Source organism: Narcine bancroftii, chromosome 3 (genome assembly GCF_036971445.1).
Source record: "Narcine bancroftii isolate sNarBan1 chromosome 3, sNarBan1.hap1, whole genome shotgun sequence".
Taxonomy (NCBI): domain Eukaryota; kingdom Metazoa; phylum Chordata; class Chondrichthyes; order Torpediniformes; family Narcinidae; genus Narcine; species Narcine bancroftii.
In genome coordinates this window covers 259170624-259188663 of record NC_091471.1, presented here as the reverse complement: position 1 = coordinate 259188663, position 18040 = coordinate 259170624, and the positions used below count along the sequence as shown (strand labels likewise).

Below are 18040 nucleotides of genomic sequence, written 5' to 3'. Positions count from 1 at the left end.
GAAGTCCACTAATTCAAGCAACGTCCTGGTCAGACTCCTCTGAGCACTCTCCAATGCAGTCAAATCCTTCTCATCGTGTGGCTCCCAGAACTGCCCACAATATTTGTGCAGTCTAACCAGCGTTTTGTAAAGCTGTTACACGATGTCCCAACTTTTATACTCCCTGCCCTGGCCAAAGAAGGCAAACATACATGGGTCATAGCTATGTCTGACTTTGTTATCGACAAGGCTCTTCGCCTCTTCCTCCTCTACATTGACAACTAGATTGGTGCTGTGTCATGTGCCCATGATGAGCTCGTCAACTTTATCAATTTTGCTGTGAAACAAGGATCCCAAGCCTTGCACCTTCTTCACTACCCTCTCTACCTCCATGGACTTGAAAGCCCAGGTCCCTCTGTTCAACAACATTCCTTCATGCTTGACTATTTGCTTTACATGTTCTAACCCTATTTGACATTCCAAAGTCCTGGACTGGCATTTGACCAGCTGAGTTCCTCCTGCATTTCTGTGTGCTTTTACTATCGGTTAGAACTTCTCCCTTTTTCTCTCCTTTAACAGTTTCCAATTTCCACTTCCCCAATTCTATTCCATATTTCCTTTCCTAATCCCCTGCAGTCTCCATGTTAAAGATGGAATATTTCTAAATACCATCTTGTTAACTCGGTTTGGCCCTAGCATCTGGAAGCTTTGAAAGTGAGCATGTTCCTGGCCCATTATTGGTAATGGGAATCTTTCTGTCTGTCACAGAGTGGGAACAAGGTGGTGGTCTGCTCCACCCCACTGGAGAACACAACAATAAAGATTGGTCCTGCAAGAAAGACCAGTTTCAGGGGCAAGATGGCGCGACGCAGGAAACGGTACAGGAAGAGAGATGGCCAGGAAGCGTAAGTCACGCTTTTCGCACCATTGCTAGGGCCAGAATGCAGATTTCACCCAGGCAACCAGCAGGCCATCAAAGGCACCTCAGAAAAGCTGATAAATGCATTTCATGATTGGCAAATTTATTATATGAAGCAAAAACAGCTGTTATTGATACAGAAAATGCAATGGATGTTGCTTGAATAACGGTGACGATGCTTGGCAGCATCAGTCTTAAAGGAACATTAATTCTGTTTCTCTCTCCTCAGATGATGACTGGCTTCCTGTGTATTGTCAGCATTGTTTGATTTTATTCCTGATTTGCTTACTTGAATGGAGAGTTGGCCATGTGGAAAAACAAGAGAGAGCAATGGTTTTTTTTTAATTTTTTATTTTTCACACCATAAACCACATTAACCATGAAACATACTTTTTCCTTTTCAAATATATACAGTGCCATTTTCTCCCCCCCCGCCCTCCCTCCTCCCATCCCATCCCACCCTCCCTACCTCCCCCCTCCCGTCCATTTAAAGTACAAAATCTAGGATACATTAAACCAGTCAAACAATGTTGTCATTCAATAAAAATAAACAAGAAATTCCACTGAGTCAATTCTTTTCATTTCCTTCTCCTTTCGTTAATTTAGGTAGTGAATGTCCCCGGTAGGTTTTCGCTATTGTGTTTCATGTAAGGCTCCCATATTTGTTCAAATATTTCAATATTATTTCTTAAACTATATGTTATTTTTTCTAATGGAATACATTTATTCATTTCTATATACCATTGTTGTATTTTCAAATTATCTTCCGATTTCCAGGTTGACATAATAAATTTTTTTGCTACGGCTAGAGCTATCTTAACAAATCTTTTTTGTGCATCCTCCAAATCAATTCCAAATTCTTTGTTTTTTATGTTACTTAGGAGGAAGATCTCTGGATTCTTTGGTATATTGTTTTCTGTAATTTTATTTAATATTTGGTTTAGATCTTCCCAAAATTTTTCTACTTTCTCACATGTCCAGATTGCATGAATTGTTGTTCCCATTTCTTTTTTACATCGAAAACATCTATCAGATACTGTTGGGTCCCATTTATTTAACTTTTGAGGTGTAATGAATAGCCTGTGTATCCATTTATATTGTATCATACGTAACCTCGTATTTATTGTATTTCTCATTGTTCCAGAACATAACTTCTCCCATGTTTCCTTTTTTATCTTTATGTTTAAATCTTGTTCCCATTTTTGTTTAGTTTTACCATTTGTTTCCTCATTCTCCTTTTCTTGCAGTTTAATATACATATTTGTTATAAATCCTTTGATTATCATTGTATCTGTAATCACATATTCAAAGTTACTTCCCTCTGGTAAACTCAGACTGCTTCCTAATTTGTCCTTCAAGTAGGATCTCAATTGGTAATATGCCAGCACTGTATCTTGAGTTATATTGTATTTATCTTTCATTTGTTCAAAGGATAATAATCTATTTCCTGAAAAACAATTTTCTATTCTTTTGATCCCTTTTTTCTCCCATTCTCTAAAGGAAAGGTTATCTATTGTAAAAGGGAGTAACTTGTTTTGCGTCAATATTAGTTTTGGTAATTGATAATTTGTTTTATTTCTTTCTACATGAATCTTCTTCCAAATATTGAGTAGATGATGTAATACTGGAGAACTTCCATGTTTTACAATTTTTCATCCCATTTATATAATATGTGTTCAGGTATCTTTTCCCCTATTTTATCTAATTCTAATCTAGTCCAATCTGGCTTTTCCCTTGTTTGATAAAAATCTGATAGGTATCTTAATTGTGCGGCTCTATAATAATTTTTAAAGTTTGGCAGTTGTAAGCCTCCTTGTTTATACCATTCTGTTAATTTATCTAGTGCTATCCTCGGTTTCCCCCCTTTCCATAAAAATTTCCTTATTATTTTCTTTAACTCTTTGAAGAATTTCTCTGTCAGGTGTATTGGCAATGCCTGAAATAGGTATAATATCCTTGGAAAAATGTTCATTTTAATACAGTTTATCCTTCCTATTAGTGTTAGTGGTAAATCTTTCCAATGCTCAAAATCGTCCTGTAATTTTTTCATTAGTGGATAATAATTGAGTTTATATAGTTGGCCGAGATTTTTATTTATTTGTAAACCTAGGTATCTTATTGCTTGCATTTGCCATCTGAATGGTGATTCCTTCTTAAATTTTGAGAAATCCGCATTATTCATAGGCATTGATTCACTTTTATTTACGTTAATCTTGTAACCCGACACTTCTCCATATTCCTTCAAATTCTTATATAATTCTTTTATTGATAGTTCTGGTTCTGTTAAGTATACTATAACATCATCCGCAAATAAACTGATTTTATATTCCTTGTCTTTTATTTTTATCCCTTTTATATTATTTTCTGTTCTTATCAATTCTGCTAGTGGTTCTATAGCTAACGCGAACAATAAAGGTGATAGTGGGCATCCCTGCCGTGTTGACCTGCTTAAGTTAAATTGCTTTGATACATATCCATTTACTGTCACTTTCGCCAATGGTCCCTTATATAATCCTTTAATCCAATTAATATACTTCTCTGGTAAACTGAATTTTTGCAATACTTTGAATAAATAATTCCATTCTACTCTGTCAAAGGCCTTCTCTGCGTCTAAAGCAACTGCTACTGTTGGCGCTTTACTCCCTTCTACTACATGAATTAAGTTAATAAATTTACAAATATTGTCTGTTGTGCGTCTTTTTTTAATAAATCCAGTTTGGTCAAGATTTACCATTTTCGGTACATACTCTGCTAATCTGTTTGCTAATAGTTTAGCTATTATCTTATAATCTGTGTTAAGTAAAGATATTGGTCTATATGACGCTGGTGCGAGTGGATCTTTCCCTTGCTTTAGTATTACTGTAATTATTGCTGTTTTACATGAATCTGGTAAGCTTTGTGTTTTATCAATCTGGTTGATTACTTCCAGGAGGGATGGAATTAATAAATCTTTAAATGTTTTATAGAATTCTATTGGGAATCCATCCTCTCCTGGTGTCTTATTATTTGGTAATTTTTTTATTATCTCTTGTATTTCTACTATTCCAAATGGTTCTGTTAATTTATTTTGTTCCTCTATTTGTAGTTTTGGTAGTTCAATTTTAGTTAGAAATTCATCTATTTTCCCTTCTTTCCCTTCATTTTCAGTTTGGTATAATTGTTAATAGAATTCTCTAAAGTTTTCCTTGATCTCCTTTGGATTATATGTGATTTGTTTGTCTTTTTTCCTTGATGCCAATACCATTTTCTTAGCTTGTTCTGTCTTAAGTTGCCATGCAAGAATTTTGTGCGTTTTTTCCCCTAGTTCATAATATTTCTGTTTTGTCTTCATTATATTCTTCTCCACCTTATATGTTTGTAGTGTTTCATATTTTATTGTTTTATATGCCAATTCTCTTCTTTTATTTGTATCTTCCTTCATTGCTAATTCTTTTTCTATATTTACTATTTCCCTTTCCAACTGCTCTGTTTCCTGATTATAGTCCTTCTTCATCTTGGTTACATAACTTATTATTTGCCCTCTAATGAACGCTTTCATTGCATCCCATAGTATAAACTTATCTTTCACTGATTCCGTGTTTATTTCAAAATACATTTTAATTTGTCTTTCAATTAATTCTCTAAAATCCTGCCTTTTGAGTAACGTGGAGTTTAATCTCCATCTATACATTCTTGGAGGGATGTCCTCTAACTTTACTGTCAATATTAAGGGTGAATGGTCCGATAATATTCTAGCTTTATATTCTGTTTTTCTTACTCTATCTTGCATACGAGCTGATAACAAAAATAGGTCTATTCTTGAGTATGTTTTATGTCTAGCCGAGTAATATGAATATTCCTTTTCCTTTGGGTGTTGTTTCCTCCATATATCCAAAAGTTGCATTTCTTCCATCGATTTAATTATAAATTTGGTTACTTTGTTCTTTCTTTCTTTTTTTTTTCAAATTTATTTATAGTATCTCCATACATTCATTTCAAATTGACTTAGTATAATATTACATAATAGATACTAAATAATTTTCAAATTTTCACCCCCCCCCCCCCCCCCCACCTCCCCTAACCCCTTAGGAAATCACCTTGTGGTGGTTAATTCCCAAAAACCCAAATGGATGTGGTATAAACCACATGTGGCATATGACTTTCGGGAGCAGAAGTACCACTCCCTCTCCGCCCCCAGGCAGACAAAATACACGTATAAACCGAAAAATCATAATTTCTTATATCCATAAAACCCCGGTCCATCAATTTAACCAATCTTATTCATAAACTCATTTTTTTGAAAATCCAAACTTAATATTAAATTTTGCACCCTTTCCACCCTCCCAACACTGAGTTAAACATTGTTTACAATCAATAAAAGCTTTTTTTTTATTTGTTTGTCAAGTCTTCCTGAATTTCATCCACTGAATTAAAACACCTCTGAACATCCCAGTTCAACACCGAATCTTCCATTCTTCTCAGTCTCAAGTTGAATTTGTAGCTTACTTTCAAAAAAAGTTTTTTCAAATCTTTTAAAATTTTCTTGAACATAATTCCTTCGGTCTTGATCTTCTAAAGCATCAATGTTATTCATAAGTTCTTTCTTCTATGTTTCCCAATTTAATATCAAATTTTCCACTTTGTCAATCTTCTCAATGTTAAGTTGAAATTATTGTTTATTTTCAAGAAAAACTTATTCAAAATTTTTAACTCTTCTTGGACATTGCTCCTTCAACTTTAATTTTATAAATCATCAATCTTGTTCATAGTTTCTTTCTACTGAGTTTCCAAATTTAATAAAGTTTCTGTTTTTTCCAATTTTCTCAATATTAAACTGATCTTGTTGTTTAGTTTTAAAAAAAAAACCTTTTCAAAACTATTAAAATCTGTTTGCAATGTATGCATACTCACAGATAATAAATTCACTCTTCCAATATTCCATCAAAAAAAAAAATCACTGATAAACCTTATTGCAGGTCAAGGAGTTCCATATATATGTTTATCTTCAGAAAATATTTCAAATATTTCTAATCAACATTCGTCGCCATCTTTCAAAAAGGAGTCCGAAATCAACTTTAATAAGTTCTGTTCTTGAGAAAATTCCAGCACCAACTCTGGCTCTGTCTGGGCAAATAGGTCAAATTTCTTCCAAAGTCAAAGAATGTAATTTTGTTCTGTATTTATAGATAATAAGTTCATCCTTCCGATATTCCATCCAAAAAAAATCACTAATAAACTTTAATGTTATCTGGATTTTTAAAACTCACGGGCAACCAATGCCAATTACTGCAATTTATCTTCATAAAACATTTCAAATCAATATTCATCACCATCTTTCAGAGGGGTGTCCAAGGCCAGCTTATCCGACAGTCCAATTAATGAGCCCCGTTCTTAAGAAAATTCCAGCCTTGACTCCGTGGTAGGCCGATTTTCTTCCAAAGTCGGAGAGTGTAGTTTTGTTCTGTATTTGAACTCTATTTTCCTTAATCTTTGTTGCCATTTTAAACTAAAAACAATTGATAAACAAAACAAAGACTTTTAACAGAAAAGAAATATTCTTAAAACGGGTATTTATATAACTGCCTGGGGGAGACCGGGAAGGCACATCCGCTCCCTACGCCATCTTGCCACGCCCCCTACTTTGTTCTTCCTGTTAATTTTTTTCCCAGTTTTGTCCATATTTGAATCCAAATTCAGGTTGAAATCCCCTCCTATTAATATGTTCCCTTGCGTATCTGCTATCTTCAAAAAAATATCTTGTATAAACTTTTGATCTTCTTCGTTAGGTGAATATACATTGAGTAGATTCCAAAACTCCGAATATATCTGACATTTTATCATTACATATCTCCCTGCTGGATCTATTATTTCCTCTTCTATTTTAATTGGCACATTTTTACTAATTAATATAGCTACTCCTCTTGCTTTTGAATTATACGACGCTGCTGTTACGTGTCCTACCCAATCTCTCTTTAATTTCTTGTGCTCCAATTCAGTTAAATGTCTTTCTTGCACGAATGCTATATCAATTTTTTCTTTTTTCAGTAAATTTAGCAGTTTCTTCCTTTTAATTTGGTTATGTATTCCGTTAAAATTTAAAGTCATATAGTTCAGCGTAGCCATTTTATACTTTGTTTATCTTCCCTTTCCGTTTCTCCATCATTACCTTTCCTTCTTATCCATTTCTGCTTTCTTGTTTTGAACACTTTATAAGACAACATTTCTAAAACATCAAACATTTTCCCTATTCTCCTATTTAAAACTTCTTTAACCCCAATCTCCCCTCCCCCTCCTGAGTTGTCCTTTATCCCTTGACGGACAACCACATCTCCCCTCTCCATTTGGATTTGTGAATTCACTCGCAAACGTCAGCTGATTTTGCAGTGACCGTAACTCCTCCCCACCCAGCCGCCCCCAGAAAAGATTTCAATTTTCATATGTAACAAAGGTCACTCTTTTAATTCCCTCCTTATTCCCTCTATTCCATTTCCCTCCCTTATTAATTGTTGTCTATACTCTATATATTTTCCTCTAAATACGGATACATTCATGTATGCACACTATATATATATATATATATATATACACACATATACCCCTTTACACACATACATATAGATCGTGGTCATTTTTACTCTTATTACATATCTTCATCTCTCTGCTTGTTTTGTAGTTGTCCTGCAAATTTCCTTGCTTCCTCTGGATCCAAGAATAGTCTGTTTTGTTGCCCTGGAATAACTATTTTAAGTACCGCTGGGTACCTTAACATAAATTTATATCCTTTTTTCCATAAGATCGTTTTCGCTGTATTGAACTCCTTCCTCTTCTTCAGGAGTTCAAAACTTATGTCTGGATAGAAAAAAATTTTTTGACCTTTATATTCCAGTGGGTTTTTGTCCTCTCTTACTTTCTTCATTGCTTTCTCCAATATATTTTTTCTTGTTGTATATCTTAAGAATTTTACTAAAATGGATCTTGGTTTTTGCTGCGGTTGTGGTTTCGGGGCTAAAGTTCTATGTGCCCTCTCTATTTCCATTTCTTCCTGTAATTCTGGTCTTCCCAGGACCCTGGGGATCCAATCTTTTGTAAATTCTCTCATATTCTTGCCTTCTTCATCTTCCTTAAGGCTCACTATCTTTATATTATTTCTTCTATTATAGTTTTCTATCATATCTATCTTCTGAGCTAACAGCTCCTGTGCTTCTTTAGCTTTTTTATTAGATTCTTCCAATTTCTTTTTTAAGTCTTTTACTTCCATATCTACAAATGTTTCTCGTTTTTCCATATTTTCCACTCTTTTTGCCAATTCTGATATGGCCACTTCCATTTTATTCATTCTTTCTTCTGCATTCTTAATTCTTCTTTTTATCTCATTAAATTCTTGTAATTGCCATTCTTTCACTGATTCCATATATTCTTTTAAAAAAGCTGCATCCATTGTCTTGCTTTTCTCTTCTTCTTCCACTTCTTTCTGTTCTTCTTCTTCTTCTTCCTCTGAGTTGACCATCTGTTGTTTCCTTGTTTTCTTTTTACCCTCTTCTTTCTTGTTGTCATTATTGTCTGTGTTCTGCACCTGCTGCTGTGCTGCAGGTGTCTCTCTCGGCTGTGGAAATCGACTCCGCAGCTGTTCCCCCCTCCCGTCAGTGTGTTTTTTTTCATGTGCGGTTGCGCACTTTTACTCGGCTCTGCGAGCCATTTCTGTAGTCCCGAGCCCGGGATCTCCACTGACCTGAGGGAGCGGGCTTCTCTCTCCGCGGCGGGTCACTTCGGACAGGTAAGGCCTTCACCTTCTTCCGACGTCTTTCCTTCTTCTTTTCTTCCCGTTGTTTTTGGTTTTTCTTTCTTCGCTGCCATTTTCTTCACACTTTTACTTTCACTTTGTTTTGGTTTTTAAGTTTGTGCCTTTGTTTTTACTCTATCTTTTTTTAACTTTTCTGGAGAGGGCTGGAGTTCCCCTACCGGCCACTACTCCATCACGTGACTCCCCAGAGAGCAATGGTTGATGATTTTTTTGGCCAAGATGGGTGCAGAAGTAGTGGGGCTCAAGTGGGACTAACTTACTACTTTCACTGGATCAGCATCTGGTCATTGGTTTGCCTTAACCGCGGAGAGGCTGCAACTGAACTTCAATGGGAAACAAGCCAGGCAGGCAGGTCAAATAATAAACAGTAAAGTGAGGAGATGCATTTTAGAAGCAAGGATTAGGAGAGTAGATCTACACTCATTGCTCATTGTTCAAGACCACTCGGCATCTACAGCTTTTCTGAAAGTGGTCTTGAGATGATGGTGGTGAACTGCCCTCTTGCAGTAGTTGGCAGCACTGATTGTGACCATGAAATCATTGAATTGAAAAGACTCATCTGCTTCACTTATGTCCTTGGAAAGAAATCAGACGTCCTAACCCAATCTTGTTTTATTCTGATTTCAGATCTGCAGTGATATGATTAACTCTTTAATATCCGGCAGGGCACGGTTGGGTGGCAACCGTTAATGTAGCGATTAACACAGGGCTGTTACAGTGCCAGCGACCGGATTTCGAATCCGGTGTTGTCTGTAAGGTGTTGGTATGTTCACCCTGTGTCTGTGTGGGTTTCCTCCAGGTGCTCTGGTTTCCTCCTATCCTTCAAAATGTTCAGGGGTTGTAGATCAATTGGGTGTAATTGGGCCGCACGGGCTCGAGGGCCGAAAGGGCCTGTCTAAATTTATAAATTTTTCATTTATCTTATCAAGTCACTCATCTTCAGAGATAGGCAGTGAGAACCACCTGGATATCAGAAATAAATGAGCAACGTCGGTAGCATTTAAGGGAAGTGGATTATTAACTCTATGCAACTCTCGGCTTTTAACAGAAGGAAATCGCGTCACAACAAGATTGCAAAGCAGCCAGCAGCATGGAACATGGGCAGGTGCCTTCCATCGGGTTTGTACCAATCTTTATCATCCAGTGAAAGCACTCCAGGATCACCCACATACAGTCTATCTCCAGGACCAGCAACTCCCTGTCGGAGCCCAGCATCAGATCCCCACTCAGGTTATTACCTCTGCTCTCCTTGTCTCAGGGTGAACTGTAAACCTGCTGGGTTCCAGATTCTAATCGTTAAATGGTATTTTAATGGTTAATTCTGGGTTTGAGATTGTTACTGAGCTGGTTCCGTATCAACAGTTCTGGTTTTAATTTTATAAAATAAGCAGAGAGCTAACTTGATTTTGTCTTTTTTAATCAATAGGGACCACTTCCCCCCAGAATATCTCTCCTGGACATAGTGCTCCAAGCTCTCCAGCTGGGAACCTCCGGCCCTGTTCGCTGCATGGGCTGGCCTCCAAGACCAACAACCAGCGGTACAAAGCTGGCCGACGGAAATCCACTAGCAGCATCCCACCTTCACCTCTGGCTTGCACCCCATCGCCTACACCCCAAGCAGCTTCGCCACATCGTTCGCCCTCTCCTCTATCCTTTCCCTCCAAGAATGCCCAAGCCTTTTCTGGCAAGACACTGTCCCCTCCGACCACTGTGAGGCACTTGACACGACCTCACAGTGTGGAAACACCGCGGTCACCGTTATTCAGACAGTTGCATTTGGGGGAGAGACTGTCAGCGGTCTGTCTTTCTGAAAAGAAGCAGTGTGGATCAAGGAAGCACCCAGAGTTTTCCCAGGGTGAAGGGGGAAATGAATCCTTGCAGAATGATCCTCAGGGTGAGGTAACTGAGCTCAAGGACTCTGCTGACCAGGGATTGGGAGAGATCATAGGAACCCAGAAGCCAAAAGAGTGTTTGGTGCAGGAGCCTGGAAAACATCAGGGCCCCAAGTCCAAGAGAAAAACAAATTTGTCTGAAAAGTATAATTTACTCCCAAGGCAAGAGGTAGTTCAGGAAGTGAACATTGGTGATAGGATACTAACCACAGTAGAACAAGAAATGGAGAGGAGGGAGAGGGTGGAAGAAAGAGAGGAAACTTCACCAGTCAGCTATTCTCCCTGTAACGTACCCTGGCTGGGAGCAGGATGTGATTCAAACCCAATCCCTGAACTAGCAGCCAGTAAGTTCTGCGATCTTCAAGAACCTACCAGTTGGAGACTACACTTGGAACCAGAAATTGAAGTTCAGAATTCAGAGATGAAAAATTGGAAGCAGGATGCTGTGGACTGGCACCCTCCTGTTCCCAGCCTATGCCAGAAGCTCTATAGACCTTTGGAAAGTGATGGAGAAGCCAACAGCTTGGGGAAACTGGGGGAGCCATTTCAGAGACCAAATCAACAAGAGATATCCTCTGGCATTGAAATGACAGGGACTCCCATGAGGGTTCCGCTGACTCCTACTGGTCACAAACAACTGCGTGATGGAGATCATCAGTCAGATGTATTGCACTGTCAGGTTAAAGATTCCTTGGCAACAGATGAAAGTTCTACACTGCCGGTGGGAAGCAGTGGGTCCAAGTCTTGCCCAGAGCAAGAAGAAGCTTTGATGCACAGAAAGGAGGCAGAATCATTGCCAAACAAGTCAAGGGAACAGCAGACAGAGACAGATAATATACTCAGTCCAGACCGAAAACCAAAAAAAGAAACCAAAAGAAAGAAAGTATTAAGAGACTGAATTTCAAAATCACACAGCAGCCCAATTGGAAAATACTATTGTCATGGTGGATTAAGCTATGAGTGGGTGTTATTGTGTGTGTACGTGCCGGCAGAGTTAGAAAGGCACACTAAATGGTCACTGAAGATGGAGAACATGTTTTTATAAAACACATTCTAAAGAACCACTTCAGCACCAATCCAATATAGGGAAGTCTCATTCACCTGGAAAAATCACCAAATGCTGCTGTCATGGAAACTAGAAGCAATGAGGCAGAGTTGGAAGTTTCTGCCAGTAACTTCTTGGTCACTGAAGACCCTTGGACCAAGGCCAGGTGATAGAGCACCAAGTCTGTCAGCTGTGTCTGATCTGTTGCAGGACTGGAATGCCAGAATTGTCTGGCGCGCAGGCTGAAGGATGAGAAATCCACACAATTTTACGTAAACCAAACCTAACTTGATGAGCACGAGTTCCGAAACTGCCATTGGCTGTGTAAGTGATGACTCCAGCCTTGTGTTCCGAGGGCCACCGGTTTCCTGCTGTGGTGATGGGGTTGCTTTAAAGCACAGAGAACAACAATCACCAGTTGAATAGTCGACAGGAAAGATTTCATTATCTTGAACAATCAGATACATTTTGTTGCATCCTTCAGTACAAGTGGGACACTGATGGTTAAAATTTGGTAGAAATGTAAAACGCTCCTCTAAAGCATGTTTGATACCTTTTAAAAGATCCCAAAATGTGTTGCAGACAACAAAGTACTTTGGAGGTGAGTTGACTTGTAGTTAAGGAGCTTTTACTTTGTATTTAATGCATGTTATCCCTGCTCTGGGAGTGTCTAATGGGACATTGTGAAGGAAGTTTTACTGTGTTTCTGACTTGCACTATACTTACATGGGATGATTGTTTAGGAAGAATTAAAGATAAAACATTCCTTAAAGTACAAACTGGATATCCCAAGTGGTAGAAATGTCATTTTACTTTTGTGCTCCGTTTAGTCCAACCTGTTGCAACGTTACTCTAGATTTTGGTCTGATTTGACATGAAAAATTCAGTTAGTAGAGAACATTTCTTTTGCCCATTTTACTGGGTGGATATGCTGTTTGATTGGTCACTGCCAAAAATGGAATTGTATTTTTATTCAAAGCTATCAGTTTTGACCAATGCTTGGTGTGGGACCAAATTGGGGGCTGTGAGGTTGAGTTGTATGTCCATGCTAGTTAATAATGGCTTTTAATCATACAATTCTAGTTAAGCCTGAGCAATTCTGTTATAATGTCCATCTCTCTAAATTATTGTCAAAATCTCGTACTACTTTGCCAACATGGGCTCCCATATCAGCTGTAAACTCTTCTCATCTTGTCCTGGTTCAAGTGGTGGGGAGCTCCCAGTTAAGAGCTCAGCCAATGCACTTGTGCTCATAAGATTTGCATCAGTCTGTCGATTGCCTGGCCTGTGTAATCCCTAAAGCATCCTCAACCAGATCTGCCAGGTTGGATGGTCCCTTCTTGGGCTCCTCAAGATCTCCTCACCATCAACACCCAAGGATACAGGCCCTAACAGTAACCTGGCTGCAGTTGGTATTACAGTGGAGCTCCAGAAATACTGGCACTTCTCGTCAAGCTGATCTATCCACTCCAATGACTGCACTGTCATCCACCCTGACCAAATGGAAAATTGCTTGGGGGTGGATAAATAATCCAGCCAATGAATGCCCATTTGCCCACTTTTAAACATCTAGAATGCAACATCATGCTATTATGTGGCACATGACCTTGTCATTGATGCTGAGATTGGGTTCCATCAGAACTACCACATATACACATTGATAAAGTGGAAAAGCTTCCTCTCCAAGTTGTACAGCTTCCCGACTTGTAAACAGATTCATTGTCCTGGAACTGCTGACCCAAAAGTAAAGTGGGAGGACGATCTGAAGCTTTCAAGAAGGCTGCTTGTTAGCAGTTCATCAAGAACGGTTAAAGATAGGCGATAAGATTCTAGCTTTGCCAACTAATACCATATTCTGCAAATGATTAAAATTATTGTCAATCTGCAACTATGATATTGAGTGTAGTTTGAAGACTTGTATCCTTTTAAAAAAAAATTGACAAGTGCAATTAAACATGAAAATTCCTCTCTTTCCAAAATGCAGTGGATGAAGATAGGAAACTGAGGAAAAAATTTTGGCTCTTCAGTTTGTAATGTTTGACCAGCTTCTGTAGACAAGGAGCAAATCACCATTGCAGTTTTAACTATGTGGCAGCTTTCTATTTTGTGCACTTTCTCATTGTTCATTGTTGAAACCTTTACTCTCCAAATGTTGTATTTGTTCTTATTGTTTCTTTGGTTTTTTTTAAAAATAAACTTTGGCTCCTTTTAACCTGCTTCTCCATCAAATGTGTGTTAAATAAAGAGGTCTGAGTCTCCGTCACTGCTCTGACAGGCCTCCGCTCCGTACAAAAGGGCTGCTTCATTACTTGTTCCCAAGCTGTTTGTGGGTCTCAAAATGCGCAACAATTCCCTACAAAGTGTGTGAAAATTTGCCTTGCTCACAGTCTGATGGATGCATCATACTTTGAGGCTTGATCACACATTCTGTAGTTGGACAGGTCAATCCAGGAAGATCTTGTTCCAATCACAGACTGTTCTTAGGACAACATCGATAAATCAATGCCCTCTGCCAATGGACACTATTGGCTGCTATAAATAAGCTTGTGCATCGAGCAAACAATTTGCAAATTTCAGATCAAGCCAATTTATAAAACCTTGTAGCAAAGACTTTGGGTAATGGGGGGGGGGAGCGGGGTTTCTGCCCCACAGAAACGTGAGGCTAGAACAATCCTAGGCATAGCTTGAAAAGAGTCAACTCTCACTTCACTGGAACTGGTGAAGGAGTTACTACTCAGTGACAGTTTCCAGCTTTAAGAAAATATCCATTCAAAGACTATTGAAACAAATAATTTTAAATGATCCATGGAAAGAAACCTCCAGAATTGAAAGAACTATTTGAAGGTAACAACTTTAAATTGTTTCACTGTCTGTTGCTTTATTACCTTTACCACTATTTGTATCCCTGAAGTCAATAATGAAACTGCTGCTTTGTTAGGTCCAGCCAAACTGTGGTGGGAACTTGTTGCAGTTTCATGGTCCCATGCTGGGCAAACGTGAAGTCTACACCAAGCTCCATCAGATGATGGATTTTTTGGGATTTCCTTGGTGGCGTGTGCATGTGCAAATAAGGTCAGCAAACACTGGCCGATTTGCTGAGATTTCCCTGTTGAATGCATGCTCTTGTAACTCCAATGTGACTCGTAACGATCAGGACAATGCCTGAATGCTTGGATTTAAAGTACAGGTAGATCATAAATGAATGAGGAAATCAAAGGTTCACAGGGATAGAATGAGTAAGAACTTGAAGTTGGATCAACTGAGATCTCGTTGAATGTCAGAGCAGGCCAGAGGAGAACAGATCAGAGTAAGGAATTAAGTACCAGAGGGCAAAGATTTAATGGGGGGGGGGGGGGGGGGGGAAGGAGATTGAACAGGAACCTGAGGGGTAACTTTTTTTATACAGAGGGAGGTGGGTGGTTGAGGCAGTTACAATTGCAACATTGAAGAAACATTTGGAAGGATAGGATAGGTTGTAGTCTCAACTTTTCTCGGTCTAAGGCCCAACATGCCATGGCCCACTCGTGGCAATGACTGAACATTATTTTCAAGTCAAAGGCAACTCTGTAAGAAACACACCTTTATCTAATTTAAAGTATTATTGGACATTTTTAAAGACTCGTATGGAAACGCGCTGTGGCCCACTGGTTGACAGGGATATGGGCCAAACGCAGGCAGGTGGGAGATGATTTGGTTGGCGTGGACACCTCTTCAGATTTCTTTCGGTCACACCAGCCGCGAAGCACCAGTACTTCCACTGGCCGTCTAACATGGAGCCACCCCCATATCAGTCAAGTGAAAGGAAAAAAAATGCTAAAAACCAATGTGAATCATGACACAGCTTACTTTATGCAAAGGGAAGACTTGCTCACAACTGTTGTTTAGCACAAGGACTTGCCCATACCAGTACTGGGATGTGAGGATCAATTCACAATGAGATCCCGGCTCGCGCAGGGCAGATAACATGTATCTGCTCTTAAAGCAGATATGTTAGCATCCTTTAAAAAAACACTTGGATAACTATATGGAGGGACATTGGAAGATGGCACTAGTAGAGAGGACGGCAAAGCAGCAATGGATGGAGTTTGAGAAATGAGGAAGGTGCAGGATAAATACATATTTTTTTTAAAAAGAGGAAATATTCAAAGAGAAAAATGTCACAACCATGGCTGTCAAAGGAAGTCAGAAGCAAAAGGGAGCGTTATTCCCTCAGAGCGGTTCAAGAAGCTCCAAACCCTGGACCTCTGCACCTGGGTCCTTCCTAGCAGTGCCACCTGTGACTCCTTGCTCATGTGTACTTGTTTCTTGTGGCTGAGGTACCCATTGACCTGCTGGAATATTAGGGGATGGCCCTTTGGGTATTTCACTTTGCAGAAGCCTGAGTTAATGTTTTTACTCTGGCAATATTCATAGCATGTTGTTCCTCAAGCTCTAGTCTCTTCACAATCAGAAGACCACAATTGGTATGAATTGGTAAAAACATTTCCTCCTCACTGATTACCAACACGGGTTCACCTCAAGGTTGCTTGCTTAGCCCACTATATTTACTATACACCCATGACTATTTGCCTAGGCACAATTTCAATACTATATACAAACGGAAATGAAGCGTACTGGAGGGGGATAGATCAGCTCATTAAGTGGTGTAACGACAACAACCTTGCAATGCCAAGGAAAACTAAGGAGGTGATTGTGGACTTCACAAAGAAGTCAGGGGAACATGACCCAGACCTCATCAAGGGCTCAGTCGTAGAGAAGGTCAAGAACTTCAATTTCCTGGGTGTCAACATCTTCGAGGATTTGTCCTGGAGCCTCCCATGTGGTTGCAATCACAAAGAAGACTCGCCAGCAGCTACACTTTGTAAGGTGTTTGAGGAGATTTGGTATGCCACTGAAAACTTCTACAGATAGATCTTAGCGAGCATCCTGGCTGGTGGCATCACTATCTGATACGTAGGTGCCAAAGCTCAGGACAAGAAAAAATTGGCCTGCAACATCATGGGCACCAGACTTAACTCCATCGAGGACATCTACAAGAGGTGGTGTCTTAAGAAAGTAGCTTCTATCAAGGACCCCCACCACCTAGGTCATGCCCTCTTTACTCTGCTACCATTGGGGAATAAAGGTACAGGAGCTTAAAGACAAGCACTTAACCATACAAGGACAGCTTCTTCCCTGCTGCCATCAGATTCATGAATGATCAATGAAACAAAGATGCTGCCTCACTTTGACTTTTCATGCACTATTTTATTTATTGTTGTAAGGTGGTTTGTATGAATGTTTGACACTGCTGCAAAACAACAGGTTTTGTGACCTGTTCGTGACAATAAATCTGATTCTGATGCAGGGAAGCAACTATTAGAAGATGAGGATTAGGAAGTTTTTAAAATAAACTTGCAGACGACTAATCGATCAAGAGAAAAGATGAAGTTTGAAAGTAGACTGGCAAATAATCTCAAAGAGAATACAAAAAGCTTCCAGTATGTAAAGAGTAAAAGAGGTGAGAATAAATATAGGGCAACTAGAAAATGACTGGAAAAATAATAATCAGAAACAAGGAGATGGCAGAGAATTTTACATTAGTATTCATTGTGGAAGATGTTAACAGGAGTGAGTGCAAGTACTATTTCAAGGGAGAAGGTCTTCAGAAAGCTGAATGGTCTGAGGGTGGATAAGTCTTACGGACCAGATCGATTGCACCCTTGGCTTCTCAAAGAAGTAGCTGCAGAGATTGTGGAGGCATTGGTAAGGAATCAATAGATTCTGACTTGGTTCCAGCAGGCTGGAAAATTGCAGTTGTCTCCCCACTATTGAAGAGGGAAGGGAGGCAGCTGAAAGGAAAATTATGGACTAATTAGCCTGACATCAGTAATTGGGAAGATGCTGGAGTCTTGTCAAGACTGAGGTTACGGAGTACTTGGAGACCCTAAGTTTCTTAGGGTTATGGTTTCCTTAAGGGAAATGTTGATTGACAAATCAATTGGAATTCTTTGAAGCAACAAGCAGCTAGATTAAGTGGATGTTGTGTATTTAGATTTTTAGAAGGCCCTTGACAAGGTGCTGCGCATAAGGCTATTAACAAGCTATGTTTGTGTGGCTAGAGTATTGGCTGATAATGGAATGAATGGTTTTCTGGCCTTGTTTGTCGATGATATAAAGGTAGTGCTGAGGAAACAGGGAGGATGCAAAACGATGTAAGCAGATAAGGAGACTTGGTAGAGAAGTGGCAAATTAAATACAATGTTGGAAAATGTGTGCTTGTGCATTTTGACAAAAGAAATAAATGACCTGGGAGTCCTCATGCAGGATAGCCTAAAGATAAACTTGCAGGTTGAAGAAGCCAAATGCAATGCTGGCATTCATTTGAATAGGAATAGAATATAAGAGATGTAAAGTTTCTGCTTTATAAGGCACTGGAGGGACCT

At 39.1% G+C, this 18040-nt stretch overlaps 1 protein-coding gene across 3 annotated transcripts in view; it reads left to right on the top strand.

Annotated features, from left to right (window-relative positions):
• Positions 1-13827, top strand: part of LOC138758588 (microtubule-associated serine/threonine-protein kinase 3-like) — a 76817-nt gene extending 62990 nt beyond the window's left edge. For all 3 annotated transcript variants that reach the window (XM_069927759.1, XM_069927758.1, XM_069927757.1), the window contains 3 exons: positions 748-884; positions 9727-9908; positions 10105-13827. In XM_069927759.1, the coding sequence (XP_069783860.1) occupies positions 748-884; positions 9727-9908; positions 10105-11468 (1683 nt within the window). In that variant the 3' untranslated portion in view covers positions 11469-13827. The remainder of the gene's footprint in view (positions 1-747; positions 885-9726; positions 9909-10104) is intronic.
• Positions 13828-18040: the final 4213 nt, after the last annotated feature.